Below are 18,354 nucleotides of genomic sequence, written 5' to 3'. Positions count from 1 at the left end.
ATTTAAAAACCATCTAACAACTCCACTGCCAATTTGCATCTTTACGCTTTGAAGCTGGCATGAATATGCATGAAATCTCTTCTTCAGCACCACTACCGGCCTTTTCATAACGCTTCCCAGAAATACACTAATAAATACAAATGGGAGGTGTTTTGTATAACAACAGGGTGCACAGCCTTGATTATGCTGTAATGTTAGTGGGGGAATGGGTGGGAGGCAATGTTATCCATATAGAGAAATAGTAACCACCATTTTTCTTATCACAACAGGGAACCAAACGATACAAATCCATTGCATGTGTATATCGCCTAGCTGCTTCATCATTGCAGAGCTTTTAATTTTTTAATCTCCTTGTGTTGCTAATTCCTAATAGCCAAGGATTCTATCCTCCCAATAGGTACCTCTTTCTTTAAAAGTGGGAATAAATTAATTTGTGCTATTTTTCCATACTAAGAGTTATTTGGTCTGGGGAATAAAATTACCTTATCCCAACACTGTAAAGATTAAGAAAGTTACTTTTTGGAAATAATTCCCATAATCCACCAACCATTCTAGCCAGACTATGTTCCTGGGAGATGAAGCAAAGCCAACTTCCAGGTGCCTTTTACCTTTCTTTTTAGCTTCTCCAGAAGCCGGTTATATAAGATCGAGAGTGTCAGGAATGTGTTTCTTTCAATATGTTGGAAGAGCTTGTTGGGGAAATATGCACATACATTAATGTCATTGCCTAGAGATTTTGTTTGTGCGCAACCTGCCATTCCAGATTTGTTTTTGTTTTTATCTCCAAGCAGTCTCAATTGCTTGCATTTTCATTTGGAGTTTCTAATGTCTGCTGATGGCCTAAATATGAGGAAGCTGTAAATTCCTTCCCCGCTCTGTAAATTGGTACATGGAATAATTTCTGCACTGTTTCAAATATGCACTGTAAGGAGTTATTTTGGGTGAATGTCAGTCTGCAGACATGCTTCAAAATATTTGTTTATGCCATGCAAACACTGCAGCTAGACAAATGTATCATGAGCAGCCCTCATTTGTGGAGCATACACATGCCACTGTCCCTATTAGGCATTTCAGGGAGATGAGCAACATCTAATATGATGCCCTGATTGTCTCCTGGAACATGTACCCATTTATTATTGGGTAGACTAACAATCTGACAGAAAGTGTGGTGTAATGGTTTGAGTGTAGCACTTGCACTTGCACTCCAAGAAACCAGGATTTGAATCCTTGTTCAGCCATTAAAACCCACAAGGTAACCTCTGGCAAGGCACACTCTCCCAGCATCAGAGGACAACAATGGCACCCCACCCCACCCCCAAACAAGTCTTGCCAAGAAAACCCACATGATCAGTTCATAGGTTGTCGTAAGTAAGAAATGACTTGAAGGCACATGACAACAAATCGACCCTGGACTACTTAAAATCCTTCCAATGGAACCAAATCGCCGATAGGGTTATCGTGTTCTGAACTGTGACAGTTTGACTTGCAGCAGTTAAGTACCGTATGTGTTGTGTTGTTTGGCACCACACCAGGGCAATTGTAGCACTATGATTCCACTATCACTGCCATGTTCTGTCCTATGGAATCCTGGCACTTGAACTTAAGGGAAGGGATTAGTGCCTCACCAAACTACAAACCCCAGAATTCAATATGACTCCATATGGCAGTTAAAGTGCCTATAGCCCTAGGGCTATAATTGTGTAGTGTGGAAGGACCCCAGGAAAAGCATTATATTCTTGTTTTTGCAGATCTGCTGTTGTTTGTAGTGTACCATCAAGTAATTTCTGATGTAAGGTGAAGCTAGCCTAAAATTTTATTGGCAAGATTTGTTCAGAAGGGGTTTGCCTTTGCCTTCCTCTGAGGCTAAGAGAGTATGACTCCAGTTCCTCAAGATCATCCAGTGGTTTTCTACGGCCAAGCAGGGATTTGAATACTGGTCTTACAAAGTATAGTCCAATAAAATAAGCAATGTTCTTCCTGGGGAAGGATGATGAATTAGGTTTAACATCATTGCCATATTCGCAGTAAACCAACTAGCAGTGACATGTCATGGTTGCTGCCAAATGACTGGTCATTCAAACTATTGGGACTGGTTTTGTTTTAATCAAATACAGGAAAAAAACAGAACTAACCAATCTATTAATCCCATGTTCATTACCGAGCTCACGGGACTGATTATTTTCCAATAATGAACAACCCCATCAAGAAATGTGACAACTTTTTAATTAAATGAAAGTTTATTTCAGTATTCAAATTAGTTTCATAACTCCTTGAGGGGAAGATGGGCTGAAAATACATGATGTATGGCAACATACTGCTTCCTCTAAGATGGAGGTGGTCAAGAGAAAGAGAAACAAGCAGCCCTTGCCTCCACTCATGCATTCAAATGTTTACAATGACTAGAAACCGATAGTGAAGGAAAGAGTTCTGCTCATGTTTAATCCAGGTTAATGCTATACATCTTTAAATACACAATTCAAAAGTTTACATTATGTCATGCAATCCCTGTGATGGAATGACACACTGGCCTTGTTGTCTCCTGTTGGTTTCACGATGCTCAGAGCAGGGATCTTAGGTAGGACAGAGAACTGGAAGGAGAAGGGGGGAGGAAGCAAGACAGTTCAATACATGGATGTTTATGGTAAAGTGGAAGTTCTTTTTTTAATTGTTAAGAGCAGAACTTTAGTGGAGGACAATAGTTGCTGCTTAGTAACCCTGCAAATCTTTCTTTCTTGGAATGGCTACCTTTCCACTGAACTGAAATTGGACAGCTGACTTTTTTTCCTGATATATGGGCCCAAACAGACAGGCCAAAATAAAGCTGCTTTGGGTGACTTTGGAGGTATGCTGTTTAAATGATGCATGCGTCCTAAGAGTCCGGAAGCTGTGCCAAAGCCATGCTTCAGTCCTAAGGAATGGAGTGCACCTTTGGTGCAGCTTCTGGCCTCTTAAGATGCATGTGTTATTTAAACAGCATACCTCCAAAGTGACCCGAACCAGCTTTATTTTGGCCTGTCTGTTCAGGCCCATATAATAACCTAGTGCCTTTCACATGTTTTGCACTGCAGTTCATCAAGCTCCACCTAACATGGCCAACACCAACGGACCATGGGAGATGAATTCTAAAAACATCTGGAAGGCACCATCTTGAGTAAGCTTCCTATGCATTGTTCTGCTATGGCCTTTACCAACCCATGGTGCATCTCTTGGTCTTCTTGAGAGGACGAAATGCCTAAAAGTGAAGTTCCTGTCCTGATACCAGAATCTGCCTGAATCCTTTCCTTCCACTTGTAGAGGCCAACTCAAGTGGCAGTTAAATCTTACTTTAACACTAGAAGCTGACAGGTTCCTGCACCATACTTAAGGACAATTAAGAGGTGGTTATAGTGTGTGGCACACATTGCTGTCCTTAGAGAAAGAAAACTGCCCAGGCAGCTCAGAAAGAATGGCTGCAAAAATGGGAGGATCCCAGCCTCGAACAGCCAAGGCAGTTGCCTCACTCTGAAACTGGTTGGACCATTCATGGTCTCAAGGAATTTGCTGCGCAAAGTTTTTGTAGTCCATGCAACACCTGTACTAATCTGTACTTTGCTTTTCCTACTTTTTTCTTACAGAATGTACACATCTAGACATTCTAATTTGAGCAGTGAAACCACTGTGGAAACACATGGTTTCAGAGTTTGGAAAAGTTACCTTTTTGACCTATAAATCCCAGAATCCCACAGTCAACATGGTGATGCTAACTATTCTGAAATCTATTCTAGATTCTGGTAATCCAAAAAGTAACTTTTCCAAGCTCTTCATTATCTGATATGATTTTTAGTCAGAGTCCTTAAGCTGAACTCAGGGTAAAACTATTCTTCATGTTTGGAGCAGAAGCCACTGAACATGCTACAAGTCAGTTGGAGACTGGTGAAACCATTAGTCCTTTCTATGAAAAGCAGATTAAGTAGTTAGAAAATAAATGGGGGAAAAATGACAGAATCAAGAGAAGTGATAATTACAGATTTGCTTGAATGACTGTATCTGTAGCACTTTGCAAATAACATAAATAGGTTACATGACTACAAATAACATAAAAAGGTGACATGATAGCTATCTTTACATATCTGAGGGATGTCGTGTGGAAGGTGGAGCGAGCTTGTTTTCTGCTGCTCCAGGGACTAGAGCAAGAACCAATGTTTTCAAACGCTAGAAAAGAGATTCCACTTAAGTATTAGGAAGAGCATATTGATATGAGGAGCTGTTCAAGAGTGAAATAGACTGTCTTGGAGGATAACAGACTATCCATCTTTTGATATCTTTAAGCAGAGGTTGGATATACTGTACATCTTTCAGGAGGGCTTTGGACTAGTTGGCTCTTGCTGTCCCTTTCAACTCTAAAATTCTCTAATTCTGTGCCAGGAAGCTAATGTTTGATTTGTTGGTGCATATGCCTATCAAATGAGTTGAAGTAACTAAAAAAAACACCTCAGTGCATTGTAATGTGTATGTTTGTTTGCACATAAACCCACAGCAGGCCTGGAAGTGGTACAGGTTATATAGCCCATTGCTTCTCAAGATATCTGATGTTGGTGATGGACAATCTCCCCCTCCCCACCCCTAGTATGCCAGGTACCAATATTGGATTTGCACCTATTGACTACAATTGTTTCTTTCTCTTATGGATGTTCTCCATGGACCAATAGCAAATGGCTCACACACCAGCACCAGGGACCACCACTTTGAGTAGCAGAGAGATGTTGTACAATTACAGCATCTTTGGAGACTATTTTTTTCACACAGCAACACAAACATAGACACATAGCCTTCCAATTTAAAACTCAGGGTCTGAAGCTGATGCTGCTGTACAGACAACATCCTAGGTTCCTAATCTTTATGGAAGGGTATTTGCTCAATGCGACTTGCATGCAGAAGGTCCCAGGTTCAATCCCTGGCATCTCCAGTTAAACAGATTAGGTAGCTGGTGATGGGAAAGACCTTTGCCCATGACCCGAAGATCTCCTGCCAGGCAGAATGCCAGGCTGTATGGACCAATGGTCTCACTCAACAGAAGACAGCTTCTCTTGTTCCTATTGATAGTTACCTTTTAATATGTAGTCAGTTAGCAAAGTAGGGACCTTTTCGTTGTCTTCCTTCATTGCAAAAAGAACTGAGGAAAGAAGTTGAAAGAAATGAATTAGTCTGCCATTCTGCATGACCATCTTGTCCACTATCAATCTGACCATGCACTGAGATCATCAGTTGAGGTTCTGCTACAGGGCCTTACCTTCTGAGGTGACCTGGGTGGCTCTCATGAGAGGAGACTAACCCCCTATACATGGCTGCTTAGCAACTTCTTAGACATCTTTTATAATGGAATCTTGCGCTGCTGCTTCAACCAAGTTGGTAAAAATCAGCAGTATGAAAGCACCAAAGAATGGCCCCTTTCTCTCTTCCTTTCCAGAAGGGAAGGTTTTCTTGTTCTGGCATACTGGCATACCATAGTGAGGCACTGCAGTTGCTGGTGGATTTGGCAACAACTCCAGAGTTGGAAAGACCCTCAGATGTCTCCAAATTTCAGCAGTTGTGCTGCTTGCAGCAGGAGGACTGACTAGAGACTACATCAGCAATTGGTTAGAAAGAGTCCGATGTGTCTGTAGTCTGTGCACAGTTGCATGGGCTACAGAAACAAGCAATTGGCTAAGAAGAGTTCAGTGTGGCTGTTATTAATACAGAAGAATGTACGCTTGCCAGACTTTGATTAATTCTCTATACTGAAGACGGAAGGGCACAGTGAAACACTGAAACCTGCCAGTCCTCATTGTGGTTTTCTACATACTGTAGTTAACCTCAGTCCTGTCTAAATAGTGATTTTATCATAACATGGACCAGCCCTTAACAAAAGACCAGCTTTATGAAAAATCTATTTAAAATTCATTCAAATTAAGACTCTTCTCCACTTGGACTCACATGAGGATCTAATAACATGCAAAGCTGTCCAACAGATTTCACCGTTTCCCTGCTGTTGTGACATTGAACGTGTCAATATACACATTTAAATAGGTATTTTGAAAGACAGTGTGCATTTCACCACATATTTAAACATGGTGACAGTTTGGAAAAATTGAGAAAATGTTTTGATACTCCACCTTGAAAAATATGGAAATGCAACAGACCTCAGAGTAAAACCATATACAAGTATCATAGACTAGAAATAGATGGGCTTATCCTTACCCAGAATGTGAGAAAGTAAAACATCTAAGGCTGCATCTGCACTGCAGGAATAATCTGGTTTGACATTTCTTTAACTGCCATGACTCAATGCTATGGAATTCTGGAAATTCTGGTGCCATGACAAACTACACTTCCCAGAATTCCATAGCATTGAGTCACAGCATTAACGTAGTGTCAAACCAGATCATTTCTACAGTGCAGATGCAACCAAAATCAGATGTTAAGTCACATGACTTCATGCTCCATTGGTAACAAGATGGATACCAATGATTCAAGGGGTTTAGTGTTTTGAAGCATTGGTTGGTCTTTGAATCTTATTCAAGGGGATTTCTTCCAGCTCAGTAACTGATCTCATCTCAATATCTGTTCTGTTTGCATCACAGTCGGATGCAGCTTTGCGCACCAGTTAATTAGGCCAAAAACCGAACCCAGATTTATCCCTGGTAACCTCTTTGCCGAGTCTTTGCCTCTGGACGCAAATGGTCACTTGCATAAAACTCGCTCTGTGCACAAAAACAGCCATTCATGGCCTTTCGCTCTTTTTCAAGAGAACTAAGACGGTGTTTGTTCCAGTCAGTTCAAAACACAGTTGCCATGGAGACTCAAAGGGAGACGGATGATTCTCCCAGAATGCACAAAGGCCTGTCACAACATCTCAACCTTTCCATTTCGGTTCCACAAATTGTTCAGTCAGAGAGTTGGAGGCAAAAATCTTCTAGATGACAAAAGTGGATGTTTATGAGACAGCTTTTCAGGCGATGAAGCATTTTAGAACATGCTGGGGGCTTTTTCAAGGCAGAAATTTGAATGTCACGAGTTAGGTTTCATTCTTTGTCCCAGTACAAATGGTGCTGTTCACCCTGAGAGGAAATTTCCCATTGCAAGTGCCAGGAACTGCATGAAATACATGGCGGCGAGCAGAAATGGGAAACGCATGCCCCTCCAAACATTGCTATATCTCCTGTTATCCGTCACTATTTAGCCATTCTGGCTAAGGCTGATGGGAATTGCAATCCGAGAACTTCTGGAGGGCTGCACATTCCCAAACCCTTAGGAAAAAGTTTCAGATTTTGCAAGCATAGGTCACTTAACAAAGCCTCTGACAAAGAGACTCCTTTTACAGAGCCTGGCCCCCCTTTTCTTGTCTAGCTTTTGGGTTGGGTTGGGTTTTTTGCATCATTGGCATTGCTGGGGAAAGACAGATATTTAGTATTGGATTGCAGCAGCATGACTGCAGCAAACAATGCTTGAGCGGGGAAAGAATGGGATTTGACTCTAGACAATCCTATTGCTGCTGTGTGTGCTTCCCCACAACAGGCAAGATACACAATATCATTTTCTGAGCATGTGTGAAAAGCAACACAGAAAGAAAAGGGGAAAGCAGATAAAGCCTGATAAACTACCCTGGCATACTGGGGGGAAATATATAGGTTTTGCCACCAAAATAGAAATCACAGGGAAAGTGGAAGCTGTTGAAAAAGGAAATCACTTCAGGATGCATTTTGGAATAAGCTTTCAAGTGGTCTCTAGAAGATTCCTTTCTTGTTGTTCTTGTTGTTTACTTATGCAAGGTTTACCTAATCCTGCTGTTTCATTTCACATGTGCATAACGTTAATAAAACATTTGCTGAAACATGTCATGGTCCTCTCTTTTTCATGGTGTAGGAACCTATCCCTGTTATTTAGATGTTATTTCTACCTCTGGTACCAATGGTTCTGTAATGAATGCCCAGGAACACATCTACTTCATTAACTGACGGAATGATTGTATATTAATAGTACAAGGAATTCAAGGACATTGAGGGATATTTTTCTCTTTCTCTTCCCTTATTTTTTTAAAACCTGAGTTGTAGCAAGGACTATGTTTTAGGAAAGATTTTTCTTAAAGCATTCTGATGCTAATCCTTCTCTTTTTTTCTCCAAAAGCCACCTTTCAGAAAATGTGTTCCTCCCCTGCTTCAGTCCAGCTTATTAAAATTCCCCTTGGTGCCAACTACTTTAAAGCCTGACTCTGGCACAGGGCATTTTGAAGAGGACGGATGTGGCGTGATGGAGGCAGGAATCTGGACACCCAGGTTGGGAGAGACATTGCATCTTAAAACTAGATATGGAATAGAATTGGATATTTACATGGATCAAGCTTTCATTATGGACCTTCATATCTGGTTTTAGGACTATGCATCAGAATTGGGCACCTAAATACCCTGAAGCCAGATCCTAACAGATCTTGTAAGCCAAGCAGGGCTGGCCCTGGTTACTACTTGGATAAGAGATTGCTATTGAATACCAAATGTTGCAGGCTATATTTCAGAGGAAGGAACTGGCAAAACCAGATCTGAGTATTCCTTGCCTAAGAAAAACACAATGACATTCATACAGTTAACATACGTTGACAGGTGATATGAAGGCGTGTGTACACACACACACATCAGAATTGAATCTGCCTTTGTTTTATCATTGTTACCTAGCTGCATATAGTCTTCCAAATGTCACACACTGTCAGCATAGTCGTCATTTGTTTCTTGATGGAGTTTGTTGTTATGTTTTGTTATACTGTTATAAACTTTACATTGTGTTCTAAAAGAAGTTTATAACTGAAGTTATAAACTTCTGTTGTTTTGTATCCCCTATTTCTCACATTATTATTATTATTGTTATTATTATTATTATTATTATTTCCCACATTATCTGTCCTATTAGCACTCTTTTGATGATCCATCTGGAGTCCTTTACCCCTGGTTTTCTGAGAGTATAGACCCTTCCAAGTCTGAGATGTAACACTACCTTACCCTCATGTGCTCACCTGGACAATTTGGCCATCAGACAGAGAAAAAGGCTCCAGAACCCTTTTTAAACTATATTCATCAAAATGAACAACTACATACATAAACACCTGCTTGTTTCCTGCAGTAATAATGGCTCCTCGGAAAAACAATATACCATATATAATTTTATCACATTGCAGGTTTGCTCTATAACATCTTTGCCATATGTTGATGAAGATAGTTTATCATTTCAAAGTATAACAAAGTGCTCTTATCTTGCTGGGAAATGACAGAGATTGTCCTCTTCCTTTTAAGGCACATTTTTAGACAGGCATATTGAGGATGTTTTAGATACAGAAATAAACTGCCATATGCTTGGTTTGTTTATCTATTTAATTTATAAAGTGTTCATCCAACATTTCTTCTATAAAAACAAAAGGAATGCATTTTTTCCCTTATATATATTATATATAAACGTAATTCTTGGCAATGACAAAGTGTCATATGAAATCATTGTAACAATAGTTTCAATCTTTGAACTTTGTACCTGGGAGTAAGCTCAACTCAATTCAGTGGGGCTCACTTTCCAATAGACACTTATAGAATTATCCTGCATTTGGAAAGTTACTTTGTTGGAGTTAGCATCCAAAACAGGAACTCTTTCAATGCATTTTAGAAACACTGGATTGCAACACACACAACATGTAAAGACTATGCACTTACTATTTGTAAGCATTTGTAAGTCTTCAACTGAAGGAGGTATTCCTTTCTTCTCATACGGAATAACTGTGTTCAAATACTGCAAAGGAACATCATCACCAGTTATTAATCCATACCATTTAAAAGCAACCACTACAAAAACTTTTGTCCCCCAAAAGGAAGTCTGAAAATAGTTCAAATAATCAACTTTTGGTTTCTTTCAGTGGCATCCTGTTATTTCATTGTAAGCTGACTTATGAGCATGCAAAGTTGAGGTGTGCCATATTCAACAATTTGTATTAATGAGAGGGGAGCAAAGATGTTGCTGTACCACCAGAGCCATTACACAATCAGAGCCAGTAGTGTGGCCCTTGTGCAACATGTCCCATTTCACAATGTGTTCCAATGCACATATTCAGATGCACAATGTATCCTGGTGCATTTGGCTCATTGCACAATGACGTCCATGGCACAACTAGACATCTTGCTTCATGCCCCATTGTGCATCCTCTTAACCTACTTACATGATTGTGCATTGTGTCAATGATGTAGCTCCATCATCATAAAGTGATGCAAGATAGCCTCTGCTACAGAATCATGCCTTTGGGTTTTGGGTTGCGGTTGTTTTTTACATGCTGGTGTCAACATAAGTTCCCCTCCTCACTCAATGTGAGGATGAAGTATCATTGAAAATATTCTGACGTATATTTATGGATATATGTTAATCAAAATGGCAAATGTTGACCCAGGCAAGAATTACACAACAGAAGGGATACACAGGGTTCCCAACATCTTTCCTATTTACCAGTCTTCCCACAAAATGCTCCCACATCCTGCATTCATGTTAATCAGGATGCATAATTAGCAAAAGGTTATTTAATTATAAAAGCAGGGTCTGAAACCAACTACTTAGTGAGAAGTGGTGCTGTTCAAGATTCACGGTGCACCATTTGATATCCATGCTTTGTTCCCTAGTTTTACATCTCATCCTCTCAACAGACAGTCAGAAAAAGTTATGGCCACAAGCATGTTCTCTTCTTGTTCATGTTTTGGAAGCTCTCCCCAGCAGAGTAGTGGGAGGCTTGGACTTACCCTGACTCTGCAAATATCTAGGGCTTGGAAGAGTTACATTTTGAACTACCACTCCCAGAATTCCCCAGTGTAGCTGGTGGTTTCTGAGAATCATATTCCAAAAAGCTAGAACCATATGAAGTCCCATGTTTTGAGAATACATATTATTTTGTCTACATTAACAAAGATACTTCCAGCCCCAAACATCTGAAGAAAAAGGCAATAATAATGTACAATTCTGCAGATAAACACATCCCAGTAATAATTATATTCACCTGCTTATCTGTTGCTGAGTTCCCAAATGTCTGCCGGATACCAGTCTGTAGAATATTTGAGATCCCTTCCATACTGAACCGCTACATGGAAATGGAAACAGAACACCTTAGACTTTGTCCTCAAATTGCTGGATACTGAGTAAATAATGGTCAAATCTTGTAAATTGGGGAGGCCAGTAGCCCACCAGATGTTTTGGACTTCAGAAAATCCAGCCAACATGGCAGTGGTCAAGGATTGTGGGAATTGTAATGCAGAACGTCTAGCAGGTCAAAGTTGCCTGTTCATGCAGTAAATGAATCTCTTGTTTTCATAAGCAAGACTACATGGAGGGTTACTTTATACTTATCCCTTGTGTCAGTTACAGCACAACCTTCTTCATCCACACAGGAGCAGATCTTACTAATCTTAGTGGGTCTTACCCTCAGGTAAGTAGTAAAGGGTTACAGCCCCTTAAACTACTACAAGTGCTGAATAAATATAGTAGTCATAACTGGAGTGCAGAAACTGCAATAATGTTTCAAAATAATAATATGTCGTTATCCATATATCTAAGATTGTTGATGTTCTTTCCTCCTTAGATTGTTGATGTTCCTATCCTCACTCCTCTTTCTTTTAAGTCTAAGCCTATTCTTCATATGATGTTTTCTGCATACAAGTGAAACAAGTAGGGTGATCAAATACAGCCTTGCTTGAGACCTTTACCAATTGGGAACCATTCTGTTCCTCCATATTTTGTTCTAACAGTGGCCTCTTCTCTTCAGTATTGGTTTCTAATCAGAAATATCAAATGTAGGGAAACCCCCATGTCTTTGAGAGCATTCAGTTGCTTTACATGATCAGTGCAGTAAAAGGCTGCTCTAGTCTATAAAGCACATGCTGATTTTCCTTGGTGCACTCCATTACCTACTGTATGTTCGCAGTGTGGTCTCTAGTGCCATTACCTTTCCTGAACCCCGCTTGCACCTCTGGGATTTCTATCTCCATATATGATTGGTGTCTGTGTTGCAGAATTTTAAGCATAATTTTGCTTGTGTGGAAAATTAATGTCATGGCCTATAGTTGCTGCAGACGTTTGTGTTCTAGAAAGCCCAAAAACTAAACACACTCTTTTATGGCATTTGGACTGGCCCTAATAAGATATTTCCCAAATGTCAATTTTGGAATGATTGATTGATTGATTTTCTCAGGCACAAGCATAACATTTGGCTACCTTTGCGGAGGAGTTCTTTGTTTTTCATATAAAGGTAAGAATTTGCCTTAGGCTAATTATGTAAAAATTATGTTGTTCTGGAGGCAGTGCTAACACCATGCTGTGTGTGAACTCTGTAAATAGATGGCAATCATACAACGGCTGGCAGTGATTCATTTTGGGATTTTGCATGGCATTCATTCATACCTGCCTACAGTCTCTCTGTTACTTTTGCAGCACAAACACAATACAAAATTGTCATAATAGAGCCACCCACTTATTCCAACCATGAAGGAGGGAGGGAGGGAGGGAAAGAGAAGAAGTCTTGCGTTTTTGCATCAGAATCAAGCCCAATTTTCTACCTATTGATAGAAAACATCTTCTGCAATGTTTCCCCCACCTTGAGAGGCATTTGGGTCGCCCTTTCTATTCGGCTGCTCTGTAGACTCAGCCCTTTCTCTTTCCGCCTCCTTTTCATCAGCTCTCTGTGCTCTTTCTGCTTGTTCTGGACTTCGATCAACACTGTGATGAAGGAGTTCTTCACCTCCTTCTCAAATTCCAGCTCATCCCGCCGAGCCAGCTGCTGCACCAGCTCTTCTGAGTAGTCCCGGATAGCACCCTCTACTCGATCCAGTAGCTCTGAAAGCTCAGAGGTGGACATGTGCCCCAAGCCTTTGGAGAATGGGAAGAGACAGACACAGATGTTAGCCTCTCAGTTGGATTGTATGGATAAAAGAGAGTGGATGGATTTAGTAAGACAGGGCTGACCCAAGACACTTTGCCTCCTGAAACACAGAGGCCAATAGCACCCCCTGCTCAGTGCCCACCCAAATGAATGGGAAGAGTACTCAACATTGTCTTATTTGGGCACATGAGGAATAAATTCCCATAAGCACCTCTCCCCACCACCAAGCATTAAAAATGCATGGTGACAGCAAATGAAACACCTGAAGGTTTGTTGCCTTTTCATGGAAACTCAACTCTGAGGAAGCTGCCTTGTCTTGATGAAGGTACAGCCAGCCCTGTATTGATTGAAAACTATGCAAAGCAGTATGGATGCGTACAAAGCATTAGATATATGCTACATATTTTAAAATACTAAGCGTTATTTTTGTTAGGGGTGTTGCTTAGAGACATCTTAGCTGACTATTTCAATTTTAGTGCAATTGATTGAATGTGCAAACAGTTGCAGGTGAGGAGGGGAGGAAAAATAAAAAGTGTGCGCATGCCACAGCATGAATGATCCTAAAAGAAGCATTTCCTTTTTATTCCCAGAGAGGAAATAATACCTCTCCCAAGATGACACATATTGAAAAATAGTTGTATTTAAAAAAAAAAAACATTTAAAACCAATTTATTGGCTCCCCAATAAATCATTCAATCAAAATTAATCAGTCTAATTAAAACACTAAACACTACAGGCAAAAATATTTTGTCTTTATAGAAATGTGATTTTTTTTGGCACCAAATCAAGGTTTCAGTAGTAGGGCTGAAACTAAAAAATATATATATTAAATTGATCTAAAAATTGCATAAGCAATATTTATAAAGCGAGAGCAGCTTTTCTTTATTTTTAAGGGTTGTGTATGTCTGTTGAAGCCAATGTTATTGCAGCAGAGGCATTCCCCATCTGATGGGAAAGGGAGGGGTGTCTCTTTTAAGACATTTCTTGCCATCTGGAGGTTTTAGAAGTCCTTGCATAAAAATTATATAATCTTTGGTTTTTTATTCTGCAGTGCAACTAACCAAATACTTCTTTTTAATCCATTAGAGGCTTTTAAAATAGATTAATTAAACCAATTAATCTATTAAAGTTGTAACCCTATTTAGAAGTGAGGCATTTTGGTTTTATTCTGATTGGAGTAATGGTGAGTTTGACATGACTGGGAAAAGGGCAGTAACCATGTCCAGCCAACTCCATGCCCTTCCCTTTGTGCCCCTGCCCCATTTCCTGATTCCTCCACCCATTAATTTTCAGCATGCCATGGTCAGTGGCATGCTTGGTTCACATCGGACTGTCTTTGAAGTTTCTCATCCTTCAATTTTTTCCCAAAGATCTTTAGACTTTTTGTACAGCAGCCAGAGCATTTAGAGATTTCTGGATGCTTATAACCCCCTCCCTGCCCCAAGTAATTTTTCCAAGTTCTGATTCCAAGAATGCATTCCTGATGATTTCATCTGTTTTGAACAGCAAAAGCACACAGAGAGGAGAGTTTGATGGGATTTCTGTTGCAGCGGATCTACTTCAATCAAGGCTGAATATGAAATCACTTCATGTATGTTCTTTTTAGCATGCATGCATGCACTGTGTGTTTGTGCCTTCCAACTGTCTGCCAATTTATGGCAACCCCATGGATTTCATAGGGTTTTTTTAGACAAGGAATATTCAGAGGTGGTTTTGCCAGCTCCTTCTCTGAAATATACCCTACAGTACCTGGTATATGTTGGCGGTCCTCTGCCCAAGTACTAACAAGGGCTTATCCTGCTTAGCTTCCCAGATCATGTTGGATCTGTTGCCTTTAGGGTATTTAGGCTGTCTTGCACCAGACATGCACTTAAACTATTCACATATTGTTAAGTTGGCAGGTCCCCATGCCTTTGTTTCCATCAGGATCCAGATGGGGCAAATGTTGCTGAAAGTTTCATGTATGTCATTACTTCCCTCTACTTAGAAACTATGCTTCTATTAATGCAGGCTAAAATAGCATTTCCCTTTCTTGTTGCAACATCACATTACCAGCTCATGTTCAATTTATGATCAAATATAATCCCAGAGTTATTTTCCCATGTAGTACTGTTGAACCATGTATCATAACACCATAATTGTTTAGTGAGAAAAGGCCCTCTGTCTGGAGGCAGAGGCAGCATCTTCAGCAACTATCAGTGATCACCTGGCACAATATGTCCCAGCCTGTTTTGTAACTTTTGCCAGTCTGGATCCGTCCTCCTTTAGTCATTGAAACAGTCCTGGATGAGCATCTGGCTCATAGTTCACAATAAAAGACATTTTGCACCAGCGTAGCATTTCACACTTAGGACTAAATGTTTTGTGACTGTGCTCAAAGCAATGACATGTGGTTTCATTGACTTGTGTTTTTCACCTGGGCAGGCTATGTTTGTTAGTTTTAGGAACAGTAACTCACCCCAGGCTCTAGGGATGGGGTAGCCTATAAATAAATAAATCGGTGTTAAAGTACAGCATAAACCAGACTTTTGAGTTCACACTAATATCCATCATCATTTCTGTACATGTTTGAGATTCTGCAATGCAACTGCCTTAAGAACATTTCACAAGATTTCAGAGCATAATAACAGAGTCACAGTCTACTCAGTGAGCCGTATCAGGGGAGGACAACTGTGTTCTTCCAGATGTTGGACAGCAGTTCCCAGCATCCCTCTTGTTGGCTAGGCTTGCCAAATGTTATGGTTCAGCAACATCTGGAAGGAGACAGTTGTCCATCCCATCATGGATTACTGAGTGGCAGCTGATCAAAGTTAAAGCAAGATGAAATGCCAGAGATCCAGAGTCATGTCTCTCACAGTTCATTTCAAACTGTGTGGAGGAGAGTACCAATGGTGGAGATATTCTCCCTTTCTTACACAGCATTTCCTGAGTCAAACTGGTCTCTCTGTTGTTAATCTCCTTGTATGAGAAAGTGGGAGCAGACAATAGGGATGGAAATAATATTTTTAAAAATATTCAGAAAATTGTTGAAAATCATGTTTTTTAAGCATTAGCAAACCCTGATGAGGAAAAATTTGGATTGATGAGAATCAATTTGGGACTTAACATGACACAAAACTGCACTTTTCCCATAGAAACCACCACATTTCCTATGCAGAAAATTCTGTTGCTGTTTTTCTGTGCAAAATAACCATTCACAACTATTTGCAGAATAAGTCCCCAATTAATAATACTTTCATAGGAAACAGCATTCTCTTCCCACTGGACTAACAGGATCTTGGGTGGAGGATGATATTCCTCCAAGTCAAAAGCAGCGCTTGTACATGTTAGCTTTGGTATTACCACTCCTAGAATGCCCCAGCCAGCTTGGCAAGTGGCTTAAAAATTAACTTTTACAGGCACTTTTTAAAAAGGCACAGAGTAAAGGGTTAAACACTTCCAGAGTCCCAGTTTAATTCACACACCTAAACCTGACAAACACATTGGAACTACACTTATGAAACTACTGCATCACATGTCCTCTGGACTTTATATCTCATACAGACAAGCATCTACTATTTCAACAGGAGGTGACAGGTGTAATAAAAGGTGATAATAATAAGAGAGGAGGAAATTCTGTTCCAGCTGCAAACACCGCTAACCCATGCCTACCACCTCCTGTGTGTCTGCAAAAAGAAATAGAGCAGGTCTCGTATTAAATACAAGACACTTACTGTGCTTACTGTCAGGGGACCTTGTACACTACAAGATTAATTATGATGTGACATTCAATTTTAACTGGGGTGAGAACATCCTATGGACACCTGAGATTTGCAGTTTGGGAAGGATATTAAGAATTCTCACCCAAAGAGCCCTAGTGCTTCATCAAATTACAACCATTGGGATTCCATGGCAATGAAAGTGGAATCGTAGTGCTACGGTTGTATAGTGTGACAAAAGACAGTTGCTTGTTATGCATAAGGAGTTGTTCATAAGAAAGGAAAGAGGGAGTTTGAAATGTTCTATTAGTGATTAGCTTCTATTCAGCAGAACCTGAGCAGGTACACAGGCCACCAGGTCAGAGTTTCCCCACTATGGAAAGTTGTATTGTATTGTTATTTAAATTATAGTAATAATTTTTAAATTTACATATATACACATATATAAACACTTGCAGATCTCTCTACTTTTAGGTCCTCTCTCAGGCTCTACTTTCCTGCTCTGGGGCCATGTTTACAGACCCATCTCGTTGCACAAAGGGCCATCTTGCCCAAAGTTGCCATCTTCACCAGAACCAGGATATTTGCAGTAAAATGCAGTGAAGTGGAACTGTTAGTACAATGTGGGTATTTTTGTACTTCCTTGTATTTAAATGCTGTTTCATATTCATCCTGTCTAATAGACTTCCATCCTAAGGTTGTGTCCCTCTGCAGTTTGCTACAGTATCTTAAAACAGGAGAAGATGGCTCATCCACTCTTAGCTCCACTGCTTTATTAAATGGAAAGGAAAGAAATCAAGAATCATTCAGAAGTCAAAATATATTCAGTAGACTCAAACAGTGAAGGTTTTCCTGGACTGTACTATTTTAAGCAGGAGACAGAGAGTTGTATACATAACTTTGGGTGGAAATACTGGTTTCTTACATATACACAGAAGACTAGGCTGACCACTTTTCCCTGAAATACTGATGGTGGTGAGGTTATGCACAGTGTATCTGAAATGATACACTCCAGGAAAGATCAGCAATAGCTTGGTCAACCAGGCATTGACTCTACTCATAAGACAGCTACATATTCCACACAACTGCTAACCAAGAGCTTCAGTCCCTTCCTGCCCTCCCTAGAGAACCTCACCTTCATAGGACCAATTGTTGTTGAGGGTTTGTGAGAAAGCCTGCATCTCCTGCAGAAGGACTGAATCAGCCTGACTGCTGGTTTCCCCTCCATCATCTTCATCCAAAATCTCTTCTTCCTCTTCTGGGTCTGGCGAATTTTGCATCATCTCTTCAATTTCTTCAATCACCTGAGAAAAGAAGAGTAGCATCAAAATCACTTGGTAACATCTGGGTTTGATGCTTTAAAAGCATGTTTCTATGTGAACACAATGCTTTAAGAGAACCCAAGCAAAATTGTGTTGTATATCATCCCTAAAGAGTCCAAAATGTTCATTTTTAATGCTTCAGATTTGACTAGTTAAAAAAAAACATTCAGGAATGTCATCACAGCTTGTCATGCAAGGGAAGAAAATTATGAGTGTTAGTGTATCTTTTTATTATTCTACATAAGCTACTCAATTAATTTTGTTAAGCACACTTACCTAAATTAAGTTAGTTAACAAAGTAACCTCTCCTAGCCCTTCAGAAAGGACCTCGTTGTCCCAATGCAGCCAATGCCTAGTAAAGTAAATTGGTGGGGAGTTGTGGTTGTGGCAATAGTGTCACAGTTGTGATTATGTAACTTTTCCTGGCCCAGAG

At 40.1% G+C, this 18,354-nt stretch overlaps 1 protein-coding gene across 6 annotated transcripts in view; it reads right to left on the bottom strand.

Moving 5' to 3' along the window:
• Nucleotides 1-2,227: 2,227 nt before the first annotated feature.
• Nucleotides 2,228-18,354, bottom strand: part of FEZ1 (fasciculation and elongation protein zeta 1) — a 41,216-nt gene continuing 25,089 nt past the window's right edge. For 4 of the 6 annotated variants that reach the window (XM_042476490.1, XM_042476492.1, XM_042476488.1 and 1 more), the window contains 7 exons: nucleotides 17,735-17,903; nucleotides 15,360-15,383; nucleotides 12,617-12,888; nucleotides 11,027-11,107; nucleotides 9,705-9,780; nucleotides 5,087-5,152; nucleotides 2,228-2,588 (listed from right to left, as the gene is read on the bottom strand). In XM_042476490.1, coding sequence (XP_042332424.1) covers nucleotides 2,572-2,588; nucleotides 5,087-5,152; nucleotides 9,705-9,780; nucleotides 11,027-11,107; nucleotides 12,617-12,888; nucleotides 15,360-15,383; nucleotides 17,735-17,903 — 705 coding nt within the window. In that variant the 3' untranslated portion in view covers nucleotides 2,228-2,571. The remainder of the gene's footprint in view (nucleotides 2,589-5,086; nucleotides 5,153-9,704; nucleotides 9,781-11,026; nucleotides 11,108-12,616; nucleotides 12,889-15,359; nucleotides 15,384-17,734; nucleotides 17,904-18,354) is intronic. The other 2 variants (XM_042476493.1, XM_042476491.1) reach the window with 2 other exon arrangements.

Source organism: Sceloporus undulatus, chromosome 6 (assembly GCF_019175285.1).
Source record: "Sceloporus undulatus isolate JIND9_A2432 ecotype Alabama chromosome 6, SceUnd_v1.1, whole genome shotgun sequence".
Classification (NCBI taxonomy): Eukaryota; Metazoa; Chordata; class Lepidosauria; order Squamata; family Phrynosomatidae; genus Sceloporus; species Sceloporus undulatus.
The sequence above is the reverse complement of the archived record's forward strand: the minus strand, read 5'-3'. Positions and strand labels throughout refer to the sequence as shown.